Here is a 17,031-nt window from a genome sequence, read left to right on the forward strand (position 1 = left end):
CCTCCTTTCTCTTGGGCAATGTCCCCCCGCACTGGGGAAATTCCTCCTCTGCACAATATATAAGCCCCCCGGCCTGGTGGAAGGCATTCGCACCACAGAGAAGGCAACCCAGGCATCATGGCTGTTCTGCTCAGGGCTCTGACCCTGGCAGGTAAGAGGTGGGAAGGGGCCCCCGGGGTGGAGGGTAGAAAAGAGACCAGGGTTCCCGAGCCTTGTAATGAGAGAAGGATAAAGTCACCAGACCCCCAGGTCTGACCTGAAGCTTTCAGGTTTGCCTGGATTCCTCCAGGTGGCAGCTGAGGGGCTTGAATCTCCAGGTGGGTGAAAGTCCCTTACAATAAAATAAAATAAAGATCATTAAGAAGATTGTGCGTGAAGCTTGCAAGCTTCAGCCCGGCAGCAGCAGACTGCAAAATATAGCCTAAACCATGGGTAGGCCTTCTCAATCTGGCCCGCGGACGGTCCGGGAATCAGTGTGTTTTTACATGAGTAGAATGTGTCCTTTTATTTAAAATGCATCTCTGGGTTATTTGTGGGACCTGCCTGGTGTTTTTACATGAGTAGAATGTGTGCTTTTATTTAAAGTTATTTGTGGGGCATAGGAATTCGTTCATTGTATTTATTTTTTCAAAATATAGTCCGGTCCCCGACAAGGTCTGAGGGACAGTGGACCGGCCCCTACTGAAAAAGTTTGCTGACCCCTGGCCTAAGCAGTCTGCAGGGTCTGCTCCCCTCTGCTCTCCTCTCCCAATTAACCTCCGTCTCCAGGGGCCTCCCCTTGTGACATCACTGGGGGTCTACCATCATAGCACCAAGGGCTGCCCCTAGGTCTCAGGTCTGGACCCTGAAATCTTGGGGTCTAAAATGCTCCTAATTTGGAGCATAGGATCGCAAGCATCTGCCTTATTCTGAGCTCAGGGCGGGAATAGTGTTGCCAGCATTCCCACCAGAACAAACACAAACCCCTGTGTTGCAAAATGTGACAAAATGCAAACACAACACGCTGGCTAATAACTGTTAGTAAATAACATTGATGATGATGAGAGGCAGGTCTATGATGTTGAAAGCGCTTCGGAATTCAGACCGTGGGAAGGCAAAACAAAAAATTATCACAATTTGGAAGACAATTGGACTTTTTTATTTTAGTTTTTTATTTTTATTGGATTTGATTTGATATGTTAATTGGATGTTCTTATTGGGAAATTAATAAATGCTTTAAAAAAAAACCTGTTAGTAAATATATAACTGGTATGATTTCATTCAAAATATAGGAATAATCCACTTCAAAATGATGTATATATCATACAACACATCTCACAAAATATACAAGTAACTGCAAGTTGTTATCTGTATCAGAGTCAAACAGAGATTCAAACAACCAATGAATAGCGAGGAACGCCAAACTGTCTCTCAAAGGAAGACGTCTCTCCAAAGTCTCAAAAGGACAGTGCATCTGGAATAGTTCAACTGTTTCGGAATAAAGTCTTCATCAGCAAATAATTATCAATGAAATATGCATACTAGTGAAGATCATACTAATGGATCAGTGCTCACTGGATAATGTAGCTGCTGTTGCATTTACTAACAGTAAATGACTAACAGTTATTAGCCAGCATGTTGTGTTAGCGTTCCCACCAGCACACGCCTTTTGCAGCTGGATCTAGAATTGATAAGTCTTTTCTCTGTGTTCCGAAAAGCTCCCCCTGCAAATCCCTGGAGATCCAGTTATTGTCCAAAGGCAGCTGCCAACGTTAGGAGCGAAAGAAGGAAGCCTGGGTGGGGTAATCTTTATCGGCTTGTGGTAACGAAGAAGCGGGAATTTCCACCGATGTGGCGGAACAGTTTCCCTCCTGAAATACGAGAGGCCCCAATCCGTATTGGCATTCCGCCGGCTCCTCAATACGCCCCTGTTTAGACAGCAAGCGTCTCCAGTGAGCATCTCCAAGCTTGACAGTTTACAATTCTGTTTAAGCTCTTTTAATTGCTGTGCTGTATGGACTTGTTTGCTACTCGTTTTGATTGCGGATTTTAAAGGCTTGTGGATAGCAGGCTGCAGCCTGAAGCCCGGGGAGCGCAGCGCCAACTCCTGCTGCGCTCCCTGGGCTTCAGGCAGCTATCCGCAAGCCTTCGGAGCGTGCCCCCAGCCCTGCAAGCCCTGGGAGCGACGGCAAGGCTGCGCACAACCTTGCTGCCGCTCCCGGACCTGTTCTGGGGGCTGGGGTCGGGGAAAGCTCAGGCTTCCCCTGCTTAGCCCCGCGGCTAAAAACAAAGCCAAGACAGCGAGCGGGATCCATCCAGCTGGAGAGGTTGCGCGTGGCTAGAGAGGAAGCCAAGACAGCCAGCGGGATGGATAATTTCTCCCCCTTTATTCCCCCCCCTAAAAACTAGGTGCGCCCTATGGTCCGGTGCGCCCTATGGAACAAAAAATACGGTACATCTTTTTTAATGAATTTCTTCACTAATTAACCCTCTTGTCTTGCAGCCTTAGTCTCCTGTCTCCAGCTGGCCGATGCCATCCAGATTGTCCCCACCCCATCGACCCCACGCGTAGGACAAACGGTCACCCTTTCTGTGCAGGGCATAAGGGACCCCACCATCTGCTTTTGGTTCCGGGGTAACAGATTCGACAAGGGTCAGATGATCTTCCAGATTGAGGCCGGAAGGGTGGTCTCCAAGGGTGGGGGCTCCACCGACCGCCACAGCCTGGGGAGGGACTGCGCCCTAGTCATCCAAGGCGTGCAGTCTTCCGACGCTGGGGAGTACTATTTTATCGCCCTGCACGGGAGACGCTCAGGTCAAAGATGGGAAGATGCTTTGACACGTCTGCAAGTTTCCAGTGAGTACATAAAGGGGAAACGAGGCTATTCTGGGGGGTGGGGGAGAGGCTGGAAGCAGCCTGAAGGATCTGCAGTGATTCAGAGTTTAACCGCTGTCGTGGACTGTTTGAACGCAGAGGAATGGTGGGGGGAACCAGCTGGGGTCCCCCCCGAAGGGAAGAAGGCTCTGAGCCCAGGGAGTGGTAGTGGGACAGAGGGATGAATGGTCAGAGGGAAGAAGGAGCTGTCGGAAGCTGAAGAGGTAACAGGGAATAATAATAATAATAATAATAATAATAATAATAATAATAATAATAGAGCCAGTGTGGTGTAGTGGTTAAGAGCGGTAGACTCGTAATCTGGTGAACCGGGTTCGCTTCCCAGCTCCTCCGCATGCAGCTGCTGGGTGACCTTGGGCCAGTCACACTTCTCTGAAGTCTCTCAGCCCCACTCACCTCACAGAGTGTTTGTTGTGGGGGAGGAAGGGAAAGGAGATTGTTAGCCGGTTTGAGACTCCTTAGGGTATTGAGAAAGCAGGATATCAAATCCAAACTCCTCCTCCTCCTCCTCCTCTTCTTCTTCTTCTTCTCCTTCTCCTTCTCCTTCTAATAATAATAATAATAATAATAATTTTTAAATTTATATCCTGCCCATCTGGCTGGGTTTCCCCAGCCACTCTGGGTGGCTCACAGCACGTATAAAAATACAACAAAATGTCAAACAGTAAAAAAAAAACAGAACATCCTATGCAGGCAACAAGCAAACCAACAAAATAGAAACCAATAATAATGATAACAATAATAATAATAGACAGTTTACTGTACAGTGAATCTGCACTGTTCACTGTAAACAATTTAGCACAGAAAATTTTGTAAATTAAACTTACTACTGGGCAACACAAATGGTGTAGTAGGGAAGGACCCTGAAGCTATAACTCTTTGTCTCCAATAGTAAAAACATAGGCATGTTCACACAAACAATCACATTTCCCTGCTGTCTGGATTCTAGTCCCTGGCCCTGCCTTAGAAAATTCACGTGAGCAGGAAGAGGCTATGGTAGAAAGAAATCTAGAATCAGAGGAAGAAGCTGAAGCAGAGGAGGAAGGAGGCCAAGAGGCAGAGATGAATCAGGCTGGTGAAGAGTCAGGGGTGTCTCCCCCTCCTGCTGTGACAAGCTCCCTTCCCTTCTGGTCTCCCAGAACCAGGAGAGGCATGAAAAGGGCAGGGGAGAGGCTGACTGTATGCAGGCACAGTCTCCGATTGCTTGGAAATAGCCCTGGAGAGGAGGGGACTTTCAGTCTTGACAACTAATTTCGTGGAGTAAGACCTACAGGGAATGAGCCGCCGTGCTCATTATGCATGACACTCAGCCAAGTCTGTGGAGATTGTAGTTTTGCTAATAAAGAGCTGGCTCCGACTTTGAACTGTGCGATTACTTGCTGGCACGCTCGGCCACACCCACAAACGTTTGAATCCTTCCACTTCAATTACACATGTCAAATTTGCAACCGGGGTGTCTTGACCTTGTCCACTGTCTCTCTATTTTTTGGCTAAAGGGAGGGAGAATCGTGTCATGGTTGGAGGGCTGGATATAGGAGACTTGGGTTCAAGTCTGTACTCAGGCCTGGGATAATCCGGGGCCACTCACAGCCTAACTGATCTCTGCTGAGAGGGTAAAGTGCGGGGGACACAGACCCTGAATTCCTTGGAGGAAGTTAATGCTAAAAAAATAATAATGTAATAGATGCAAAATAAGCTGCCCACTGACAAATACCGTATTTTTCTCTCCATAAGACGCACCAGACCATAAGACGCACCTAGTTTTTGGAGGAGGAAAACAAGAAAAAAAATATTCTGAATCCCAGAAGCCAGAACAACAAGAGGGATCGCTGTGCAGTGAAAGAAGTGATCCCTCTTGCTGTTCTGGCTTCTGGGACAGCTGCGCAGCCTGAATTCGCTCCATAAGACGCACACACATTTCCCCTTACTTTTTAGGAGGGAAAAAGTGAGTCTTATAGAGGAAAAAATACGGTATTAAATGCCATTGCATGTCAGCTATTGGTTTTGCTAAGCGTTTGACTGGCCTTGCTCCCGTGTCTCAAAAAGCAGCTTGCAATGTAGATACAGTATCTGGTTATATGGTTTTTTTAAAAAATTATTATTATTATTATCTGGTTATCTGGTTGGTACAAGGGTGTGTGTGTGCACCACAAAAATGGTTTGCCTGTGGATTATGCTGCTACCTCTGGCACAGGAGCAAGAACAGGGAACAATGAGTGGGTTGCCAACTGATGAGACAGCAGCTGCTCTTTTGCCTCTAGCATCAGCTTGATCTGCAAAAACCAAGAGTTGTGCAAATTATACCAGGCCCAGTAGAAAAGTTGGCAACTCAAGGGAAGTTAGTGAAGTTGGAAACTCTGCGAGAGGCAATTTTCTCCCCACCCTTGAGCTGACTCTCTCCCTGTTTGTTGCAGACTGATGAATCTGGATCCCGTCCCACGGAACAACAGCTTTCGTTCCAAGGATGAAGGAATTGGCCCTTGAGATGAATGAATTTCCCTTTTGGTTCTCCTTCCCTTCCTCATCTCTGATCACCTCTTGCCTTCCACTAATGGAGAACACCTCAATAAAATATCTGCACTGGTAATTCAAAACAGCCTGGAGATATGTTTGTGTTAGGTGCATGCTGTGTTTCGGACGTTGTGTTTGAACCGGGGAATCTGTGGCCAGGATGAAGACCCTCTGGCCCGTCAGATGGCAGCTGGACTGATGGCAGCTGGAGTCAGCATCAAAAGGGCCAGAGGGACCTCATTCCTGTTGTGCAGGTTGTAAATGTTCATAAATGTACCAACCAAGCACATACATAGATATGTGGGCCACATGTCTGGACCAGCACAGGAAGACCGCCCTGAAACCATTTTGACTGCCAAACTGACCAAATGTTTTCTTTGCAAGGAGGGAGGGGGTGAGGCAACCTTCCCATTGTCTCAGGAATTGGGTAATCTCCATCTCAAAGGAATGGACAGACTACGAGGAAAGGCAATCAAATAAGGCATTATCAGATAACTTGGCAAGACAGGAAAAACAAAAACTTTCAAATTTCTCTTTTAGACCGCCTTTTCTGTGATGTAGGTGTGATGTATCTGAGGGGTGGTCTTAACTTACACCCCTTCTGCGATGTATGTATGATGTTTCTGGGGGGGTGGTCTTGATCTACAGGGTGGCAATTTCAAAAGTCCATATAAGGCCTTGCACACCATTGTTCTGGGTTCCTCCTCCTCTCCTGCGAGTGAGGGGAGCACCCTGTCGCAACAGTTCAATAAAGATCAGGCTTACTAGGTGCTTTGCTTCTCAATATTCTCTGGTTGGCCTCTATTATTTTCTCCTACCGATAGGGAACCTACAAAGGACTCTATAAGGGCTCTTATGTACCCCATAAGGGAATAAGGGCAGATTTTGTTTACAACACCCACAAAAAAATTGAGAAAGCTGTGTCCCCCCAAAGTTGATGGGCATTGCCAGTCAAATGGTCTTGTGATTGATTATGCAGGGCAGGGCATGCCTGGGTCCCCCCATTCCCCCCCCCCAAGTTGGCACCCTTGGAGGAAGGTATATAAACTATGTTCAAAATAGAAAATCTCTCTCTCTCATTCTTTCTCTCTCTCTCTGCGTGGTTAGGCCCGAACAAACCCATCCCTCCTCAACAGCCATCTAAAATATCCAAACTACTGGAGTCTCCTGAATCTCTTTTGAGAAGGCATTCCAGGGGGTTTGTGGTGCAGCATCCGCGAGGGCGAAATTCTTTGTGGTTTTTAAATGGTGAAGGGCTTTGGGCTCAGAGCTGGGCATCTGCCTGGCATCTCCAGGTAGCTTTCTGAAACCTAGGAGCGCCGCCACTGCCAGTCAGTGCAGACAAGACCAAGACAGATGGGCCTGCTGGCAAAGCCACTTAAAACAGCTCAGGCAGAGTCCAGAGAGGAAAAGTCCAAACCGACACTTTCCCGAACAAACTGAACAAAAACAGCATATGATTTGAGGAGACAGGAACCTAAAGGTTTTGTCTTTCTCAGGTCAGGCCACAAGAGCTTTTTAACAGTGGAAGGGACTTCCTTGAGAGGTTGTGGACTCTCCTTCCTCGGAGGTTTTCAAGCAGAGGTTGGATGGCCACCTGTCATTGGATGCCTTAGCTGAGATTCCTGCATTGCAGGGGTTTGGACTAGATGACCCCTGGGGTCCCTGCCAACTCTACGATTCTATGACTGGCTGCTAAGCAACACCTCCACCTGACTCCTCTTGGATAGCTGACGGTAGCATCAGCAGAATTAACCCTTAAATGGCAAAGTTAATGAGCCCTGCTCAGGGTCAAAACCTTACTCAGCCCCCTCTGCCCCGTGACAATCTGTTGGCCCTGACACAGCGGGGGCTTTTCTGGAGATTTCCCGAGTTGATTTGGCCTCTTGCAGGAGGGGAGGGGTGGAGAGAGGAAAAGGAATGTAAATATTTACCAGCACAATGGAGCAGGGGATTTCCCCTGCACTGATTCAGTTCAAAAGGACTCGCAGAACAAGGAAGCCCAAGAGGATCAGACAGATTTCCTCCCCGCCCCACTGAACTAAGGGACAGTCATGTTTGCCTGGTTTTTCTTTTTTTCTTTTTTTTTCTTTTTTACTAGGTTCTGTTGTTTATTTATTTTTAATTTCATTAAATATATGCACTGCTTGATTGCAAACAACAACCTCAAAGCAGTTTACGAAAAGGACAAATCGATAAAATTATGAGTGAAAACAGACAAAACATTCAAAAAATGAAATGCAGCAATAAACTAAAGAACACACCAGCATTCTAGATGCCCAGGTAAAAAGGTAAAGGGACCCCTGACCATTAGGTCCAGTCGTGACTGACTCTGGGGTTGCGGCGCTCATCTCGCTTTATTGGCCGAAGGAGCCGGCATACAGCTTCCAGGTCATGTGGCCAGCATGACAAAGCCGCTTCTGGTGAACCAGAGCAGCGCATGGAAACGCCGTTTACCTTCCTGCTTTGGTACCTATTTATCTACTTGCACTTGATGTGCTTTTGAACTGCTAAGTTGGCAGGAGCTGGAACCAAGCAACAGGAGCTCACCCCGTTGCAGGGATTCGAACCGCCGACCTTCTGATCGGCAAGTCCTAGGCTCTGTGGTTTAACCCACAGCGCCACCCGCGTCCCTGAGATGCCCAGGTAGGCTTGTCTAAAAGCTCTGCCCTCATGTTCTCAAGTGCAGCTTGATCTGCAGAAACCAGCCATTGACTATCTTCATCGCGACCGTGAAGCACAACCCTATGCCAATCTCAGCAGACCAAGCTGTTGCGCATAAGAACCGCGGCCTGTGAAAGAAAGGCTTGGCAATGCCCCGTGTGCTTTTCCTCAAAACCCACCAAGAACTGCAGTTATTTTGCTGCAAAAGTTGATGAAGGGTGGTTTGTGTTCGAATCATGCCTGCAGCAGATATAAACCACCGCCCCGGGCAAAGATCTCCCAATACCTTATCCCAAATCAGGATCTGCCATATGTGTGATGACATGTCCTTGTGGACATGTTCTGCAACATGCTGTTGACTTATTAATAGTGCATTTGTTGTGGATTTGTTCAGCGTTAATTTGTTCTGCGATGCTTCTGCAATGCTACTGTCAGAATGGGTGCACATCTGAACTGTGTCTATGGTTTATTGCTGTAGATCATGGCATCAGTGCAGTTGGCATATATTGATAAAAGAAGAGATCCCACAAATTCAGAGCTGTCCTGAACCTGGTACTTATCTTTATTTTAAATGTGACCTTGAAGGTATGAGTAAATTCCCTGAACTTAATGCCAAGCTCAGCACACAAATCGCCAGTTATCAGCAAAGTTTAATTGTCACCTCCTGTAAGAAAAAATTGGGTTCGGCAGAGACAACAAAGTCTTCCTCCGAAAGTAGAGTCATGACTCAGGAAGCCTATAGATCACCAATGAGTCATTTCTCATGAGACTAACATTGGCACGTATTGACTCCAGCAAAAAGTTTCAGAAAGGTTTTTGGCAGAGTCCCTTGTGAAATTTCACTGAGGCATTTGACAAATTCCCCCCTGATATTCTTGCAGAGAAGCTAGTAAAATGTGGGCTGGACAAAGTAACTGTTAGATGGATTTGTAGCTGGTTGAACCCATAGAGTGCTCATGAATGGTTCTTCATCATCCTGGAAAAAAATGACAAGCAGGGCTCTGTAACGGACCTGGTGTTGTTCGATGTCTTTCGCAAATGACTTGGGTGAAGGAATTGAGGGGGCGCTCATCAAATTTGCAGGTGACACCAAACTGGGAGGGGTAGCTAAGGTCGCAGAAGACAGAATCAGAATTCAAAATGGCCTTAACGGATTGGAGAACTAGGCGCAAGCAAACAAAATGAATTTCAATAGGGACAAATGCAAGGTTCTGCACTTAGGCAGCAAGAACCAGCTGCACAAATATAAGATGGAGGACACCTGGCTTACTAGCAGTACAAGCGAAAAGGATCTAGGGGTCTTGGTGGACCACAAGATGAACATGAGTCAACAGGGTGATGCAGCAGCAAAAAAATTGAAGCGGCCCCTTGTAAGGTCATGTCGGCATGGATGTTAAAATCCCCCAGGACAACCAAACTAGGTGTCTCCAGGAGAACATCCGCCATGACCTGAAGCAGCTCGGGCAGGGAATCCTTGGTGCAGCGGGGAGGTCGGTACACCAAAAGGAATCCTGTACTGCCCCTATTGCCCAACTTTCAGAACATGCACTCAGAGAACTGGGTCTTCCCAATAGGGCGGCTGGTGCAAACTAATGACTTCCTAAAAATCACTGCAACTCCCCCTCCCCGCCCACAAGTCCTGGGTTGCTGTGTGTAAGAGAAACCTGGTGGACAAGCAGCGGCAAGGACAGGCCCATCTGCTTCATCCAACCAAGTCTCTGTCACACATGCCAGGTCAAGTCCTCCATCCACGATCAAGTCATGGATGGCAGTGGTCTTATGGATCATTGACCTGGCATTGCACAGCAGCACCTTCAGGTCGTGTGGGTCTCCCTTGCTGATTCCAGTATCCGTCCGGTCAGGACCAGACCCAAAGATGATCAAGGGTCTGGAAACTAAGCCTTATGAGGGATGGTGGATGCATTTAGCTTGGAGAAGAGGAGACTGAGAGGAGATATGATATCTGAAAGGCTGCCACGTGGAAGATGGAGGAAGCTTGATTTCTGCTGTTCCAGAGGGTAGAACCGATTGATTAAAATTACAAGAAAGGAGATTCTTGATTAAACATCAGGAAGAACTTCCTGATAGTAAGAGTTGTTCAACAGTGGAACAAACTACCTGTTGACATGCAGAGGGCCGTACGGCCAGCTGGTAACCCCAGCTGTGCCGTCTCCATTCATCGGCCCGTGCGCCGATGTAAATCAGCGGCCCCAACTTCAAAAGCCTGGGCACGCTATTAGCAGAGTGTACTGCGCACACAGAAGTAGGTGTGAGACATGTGAAGTCTGTTGAATGGTTTATTTAAATGTAAAGGTTCATCATTGTTGCACCCGATGTGTATGTCTTTAAGGGGCCAGAGCAAGGGCCAGAGTAAGATAACGAGACCCAGCTTTACAGCTGTGAAGCATAGCAGGTGCTGCTGAGTTGTATTTGATTAAGGTGTGTCAGCATTTGGGTGTAGTATATAAGGAGCAGCACCTAGCTCTCCCATTACCCTGGGGGATGGGTTGGTGGTTGGGTCTGGTTTGGTTGTTAATGTATTTAGTGTAAAAGGAGTTTTTGTTTTTCTTATTAAAACCTAGTTTAAGTTATTTTTGAGTCCTTTATTTTTTTTAATGCATGGTCTCCCCAGCAAGCTCTCTGCGCTACTAAACTGCAAACACCCAACATCTTTGGTTATGGGCCCAGCTGCTGAGTGGATGACTGCATATTTTTGGACTCTGAGAAAGGTTTGAAAACTCCTTCTCCTGTTAGCGTAGTTCTGTGGGTCTGGAAGAGTTCCAGAATGGTTGACCGGGTTCCTGAAGCTGAGAAGGCTCTGGTCTTCCCACAGCTAACAGATGAGAACTATAGTTTATGGTCTTTTCGGGTGGAGGCGCTTTTGACCTCTAGAGAAGTATGGACCTATGTAACTGATGACCCTCCTGACCCTGTGACTAATGCTTGGTCGAAAGGAGATGCAAAAGCCAGGGCGATAATTAATTTGGCAGTCAGCGACCAGCAAGTAGTCCATATAAGAAATAAGAAAACTGCCAAAGAAATGTGGGACAGTCTTGCAGCAGTGCATGTTAGAAAAGAGTCAGCATCTGCATTGACGTTTTTCAAGCAGTTGTACCAGACGAAGTTGCAGCCTGGTGGTGATTTGGCAGCACACTTGAGACGTCTGGAGGCAATACGCGGCGAATTAATTCGAAGGGACATGGACATACCTGATATTCAGTATGTTTTTATCATTCTATGTTCCCTTAATGAGGACTTTGATGGTATAGCTAGCCAGATATCTGCTGTTCCACCAGCACAATTAACTGTGGAAGGGGTAACGGCAAGATTAATGGGCGAGTTGGATAGAAGGGAGGCTTGTGCCATAAGCACTCCTATTTCCAGAAGTAATGAGGAACGCCATATGCAAACTTGTGGTGATACAACTGTATTTAAAGCTGCCAAGCGTTGTTGGTTCTGCAATAAGCAAGGACATTTTGCAAAGGACTGCAGATCCAAAAGAAAGCAAAGTACTCCCAAGCCTGTTTCTGTTCGTCAGTCACGGTCGTCAGCCCAGCAGCCGACATCGTCTAGTAGAGACAGAAACGAGCCGCGAGTTTTCCATGCTAGGACAACAGATCGTAAAAGAATTAAAGATGCCAAGTGGAAGTCTTTTATTATCGACTCAGGAGCATCTCAGCACGTTTGCAATGATCGAAGCTTGTTTATTTCTTTCGAAGAGGAAATTGGTAATGTACATTTAGCCAATTCACAAGTCTTGCAGTCGCTTGGCAGGGGTACTGTTAAACTTGACTCTTTAAACATTACGATAGCGAACTGCATTTACTGCCCGTCAGTGGACAATTTATTGTCAGTAAGGTGCTTTGTTCGTCAAGGCATAACTGTGCGTTTCTTAAAGTCAATGTGTGAGTTTTTCGATGGGAACAAACGTCTATTGTATGCCCGGGAATCTGATGGTTTATATAGACTGTATTTTCGCACCTATTCCCAATCGCCTATAAATTGCAGAGTAGCACAGTCAAGCCAGGGGTTGAGGAATGTAAGGCCACATTCCGGGTGTGTCCACGAGGCACACAGAATTCTGGGACACCTGAATTTTGCTGATGTAATTAAGACAAAGAATATTGTTAATGGCCTCAACTTAAAACCATGTAAATTCTTTATGCAATGTCTATCCTGTTGCAAGAATAAGATTAAGGTTGCACGCAAGGGTAGGTGCTCAGATAGAAAAGTAACTGAGCCATTTGAGCGTGTACATTGTGATTTAGTTGGGCCACTCCCACCATCATTAGGAGGTTCTAAGTACTGGCTTACTCTGATAGACCAGTATAGTAGATATTGTTGGACTTATGCAATAGCTGAGAAGTCCCAAGCATTTGAGAAGTACAAAGCATTTTGCAACTGGGTAAAAACGCACTTTAACAAACCAATTAAGAACCTGTTTTCTGACCGGGGCGGGGAATTTGTTTCTGAGGATTTTGAGAAATTCCTGGAAGCGCAGGGGACTACTCATGAGTTATCTTGCCCCCGAAGTCCCTGGCAAAATGGGCTTGTTGAAGTTGTGCAGCGTGACCTACAGGCAGGGGTTAAAACATATCTGCATGATGCTAATCTGCCCAAAGACTTTTGGGCTGAAGCGCTTAATGCGTTTTGTTATGTTAAAAATCGCAGTTATCATTCTGGTTTAGATGTCACCCCCTATGAGAAGCTGTTTAAAAAACGCCCTAATCTGAAATACCTACGCATTTGGGGTTCAGATGTAATTATGCATTATCCCGCTAATCAGAAATTGGGTGAACGTAGTGTCCAGGGAAAATTAATGGGCTACCAGCAGGGGGCGTACAGAATTTACATACCAGCAACTGGCAAATTTCATATTACCAGAAGCATGATACAAACTGTAAATTGGAATGGAGTTGCTGTCTTCCAAGATACTGATGGTATAGATAATACTGAGGAAGAAGAGGAAGAAGCAGCAGCAGCAACAGGAATATGAACAGGTAGTTTCACAGTTACAGAAGAAATTTGATGTGGTGGAATTAGGCATAGCTAAAAATTACTTATCCATGCAAATTGAGAAAGGCAAAAATGGATCTTTTCTGGTTCATCAAACTGCAAAAATTGATGATCTTGTTGAAATGCTATGTTTAGAAAATGCAAATGGGAAGGAAACGCCTATGGTGTGTGGTTTCACCTTTACAGGTGAAGATAAGCCATTTCCTAACAAAACTTTGTATCGTTCTGCTATAGGCAAGCTAAATTTCATTCAAAGAATCTCAAGACCAGATATAACTTATGCTTTTCACTTTCTGGCAAAATTTGTGGAAAAGCCTACTACACAATGTTTCTCTGCTCTTAAGAGAGTGGTAATGTACCTTAAACACACCAAACATTATAGGTTGCAGTTTACAACATGTATTGACAAAGGTTTTGAAATTTTCTGCGATGCATCTCATGCAGTGGAACAAAATAATTGCAGGGGTGTGTCAGGTATGGTGTTTTGTTATAACGGTTGTCCATTTGAATGGAAGTCCCAGACACAAACCATTATTTGTCTCTCCACAACAGAGAGTGAATTATGTGCATGCGTTCAGGCCACTCGCGATGTAGAATGGTATCTGCAAGTATTTGCAGACCTACAGATGCAAGTAACACTACCAGTAAAAGTTTACCTTGATTCCCAGAGCGGACTTGCTATCCTGTGTTCAGAGACCAATACGCAGCGCACTAGAGTCTTAAGGTTACGTTTACAGTTTGTAAAGAAACTAATTGCTGACGAAATGATTGTATTTGAATATGTTCCAGGTGACAATCAAATTGCGGACATTTTTACTAAAGCACTTCCAAAGGTTACACATGAAAGACATGTACAAAATATGCTTTATGTTTTTGTTCCACAATGATGAACCGCAGGGGAAATGTTGAATGGTTTATTTAAATGTAAAGGTTCATCATTGTTGCACCCGATGTGTATGTCTTTAAGGGGCCAGAGCAAGGGCCAGAGTAAGATAACGAGACCCAGCTTTACAGCTGTGAAGCATAGCAGGTGCTGCTGAGTTGTATTTGATTAAGGTGTGTCAGCATTTGGGTGTAGTATATAAGGAGCAGCACCTAGCTCTCCCATTACCCTGGGGGATGGGTTGGTGGTTGGGTCTGGTTTGGTTGTTAATGTATTTAGTGTAAAAGGAGTTTTTGTTTTTCTTATTAAAACCTAGTTTAAGTTATTTTTGAGTCCTTTATTTTTTTTAATGCATGGTCTCCCCAGCAAGCTCTCTGCGCTACTAAACTGCAAACACCCAACAAAGTCATGCTACAGCTACAGATTTATTAAACATAAATCAGAAGAAAGAAACATGTCATCTCTTTCTCATGTCATCTCGGTAAAAGGTAAAGGGTAAAGGGACCCCTGACCATTAGGTCCAGTCGTGGCCGACTCTGGGGTTGCGGCTCTCATCTCGCTTTATTGGCCGAGGGAGCCGGCGTACAGCTTCCGGGTCTTGAGGCCAGCATGACAAAGCCGCTTCTGGTGGACCAGAGCAGTGCACGGAAATGCCGTTTACCTTCCCGCCGGAGCAGTACCTATTTATCTACTTGCACTTTGACGTGCTTTTGAACTGCTAGGTTGGCACGAGCTGGGACTGAGCAGCGGGAGCTCACCCCGTCGCAGGGATTTGAACCGCTGACCTTCTGATCGGCAAGTCCTAGGCTCTGTGGTTTAACACACAGCGCCACCCGCGTCTCAGCAAAAGCAAAAGCTATACACAAATGGAAGTTCCCAGAATACTGTGCTGGAGTGTAAACAGACATGTGACATGCAGCAATCTCATGCCTGTTCCTTAAGTTGGAATGGAAATGTCAACAGTGGACTCTCCTTTCTTGGAGAGGGGTTGGACTAGATGACCCTCGGGGTCCCTTCCAACTCTACGATTCTTGGATGCTAACCCTCTTGGGATGGTGAGCAGGGAGCACACAGGTGCTGGACATGCAGGAGAGTGCAAGCACGTTTCTTGCAACAGCACCACATTGCTGCTCTCCAGAGGGCCTCAGGCACAACAAAAGCAGGACAAAAACAATCTAGAACATTTGTGGTATAAAAAGTTATGGGATTTCAGCAAGCACAAACAGCAGTGGGGTTCTTTGTGACCCCCCCCCTGAGAGCAACATGTGAGCTAGGACTAAAAATAAGAGATCAAAATCAGTAAAACAACTGAAAACCTATAGTAAGAACGAAATTCACTTGCCATAAGCATCCCGAAACCTCTTTCTTTAGAGCTAATTCTGCATACAGTGGTACCTTGGTTTAAGAACAGCTTAGTTTATGAACAACTTGGATTAAGAATGCTGCAAACTCGGAAGGAGGTGTTTTGGTTTGTGAACTTTGCCTTGGAAGCAGAACATGTTGAGTGTGTTCCATTTGTAAATTAAGTCCCCCGCTGCTATGGGAAAGCACGCCTTGGTTTAATAACGCTTTGGTTTAAGAACGGACTTCTGGAACGGATTAAGATCATAAACCAAGGTACAGTCATACCTCGGGTTACAGCCGCTTCAGGTTGCGTTTTTTGGGTTACGCACCCGCCGAAACCCGGATGTACCAGAACGGGTTACTTCCGGGTTTTGGCAGTTGTGCATGCGCAGAAGTGCTAAATCGCGCTTTGAGTATGCGCAGAAGGGCTGAATCACAACCTGTGTGTGCTCAGAAGCACCGCTGCAGGTTGCGAACACTGTGGGTTGCGAATGTGCATCCTGCACGAATCATGATTGCAACTTGAGCGTCCACTGTACTACTGTTACAGTGGTACCTCGGGTTACATACACTTCAGGTTACAGATGCTTCAGGTTACAGACTCCGCTAACCCAGAAATAGTACCTCGGGTTAAGAACTTTGCTTCAGGATGAGAACAGAAATCGTGCTCCGGCGGCACAGCAGCAGCAGGAGGCCCCATTAGATAAAGTGGTGCTTCAGGTTAAGAACAGTTTCAGGTTAAGAACAGACCTCCGGAACGAACTAAGTACTTAACCCGAGGTACCACTGTATTTCATTTCTCACTTAATATTCCTGTCCTAGCCAGTAGGTGGCAGAAGAGATCACAGTACAGTAAGTACTAACAGGTGCTGATTCCCTCCAATAATGCTTAGGATGGTTTATCAAGGAGATCAGCTGTGCATTTCAACCCTTCCCCTGCAAGGCAGAAGTTCAACAGGGGAAGCGTTCTTCACTGAGGCAGCTCTGGTAGGAAGGAAGCATCCCTGGGGTTTGGGACTTACTCCCAAGGAGAGGAAAAAGGGAGACTTGAAAACAGAACAGCTGCATTGAAACAGCTCTCTGGAAGAGGTCTGCTGAAAGATTTGGTGCTGGGAAGAATCTGTGGAAATCAGAGGGGAAATCAGGTATTATGAGCCAACATTTCTGCAATAAAGCAGAGGCGGGAAATGGTGCCTCTTTTGGCCCCTTGGCCAGATATGGCGTATCGATACTGTCTCTCGTGATGTGCCCCTTCCCCAGAGATATAGCAGCAGCATCCATCCCAAAGCAGCTCTGCCCTCCCAACCCCCCAAATCCATACCAGATCTGAACATAGCAGAATCCATCAATAGTTCCTCTTTCTCAAGCATTCCTAAGCAAGCCAAGCCAAACTGGTTTCGGCCCCAGACAAACTGGTTTTTTGGGTGACCAACGCTTGGAGGTGGGTGTGACCTTCTTGCACATTCCCAGTGCATTTTCTGAGACAAAGGCCAGCCAACTGCCTCATTAATTCACGAAACCTGCAAGCGCCTCCTTTGTGGGTTTGCTAGCTCCTCCTATACCAGATGCATTTGCCAGATGCAGACATGGATGGCTTGGCTAGCAGCCTAGGTTCCCTGGCATATTCGCCTTTTAAACATTGTAGGTTTTTTTTAAAGGGTTCTGGGAATTGTAGCTCTGTGAGGGGTCAACTACCACTCCCAGGATTCAAAATCCTCTTTCTCCCCCCCTTTTTTCC

The 17,031-nt window shown here is 46.2% G+C and overlaps 1 protein-coding gene across 1 annotated transcript; it reads left to right on the forward strand.

The window, feature by feature from the left end:
* On the forward strand, nt 1-5,469 carry CEACAM16 (CEA cell adhesion molecule 16, tectorial membrane component). Its single transcript, XM_053397849.1, has 3 exons — nt 1-151; nt 2,483-2,836; nt 5,290-5,469. The coding sequence occupies exons 1-3, from the start codon at nt 118-120 to the stop codon at nt 5,292-5,294; spliced, it is 393 nt and encodes a 130-aa protein (XP_053253824.1). The 5' UTR covers nt 1-117; the 3' UTR covers nt 5,295-5,469.
* Nucleotides 5,470-17,031: the final 11,562 nt, after the last annotated feature.

This window comes from Podarcis raffonei, chromosome 8 (assembly GCF_027172205.1).
Source record: "Podarcis raffonei isolate rPodRaf1 chromosome 8, rPodRaf1.pri, whole genome shotgun sequence".
NCBI classification, from domain to species: domain Eukaryota; kingdom Metazoa; phylum Chordata; class Lepidosauria; order Squamata; family Lacertidae; genus Podarcis; species Podarcis raffonei.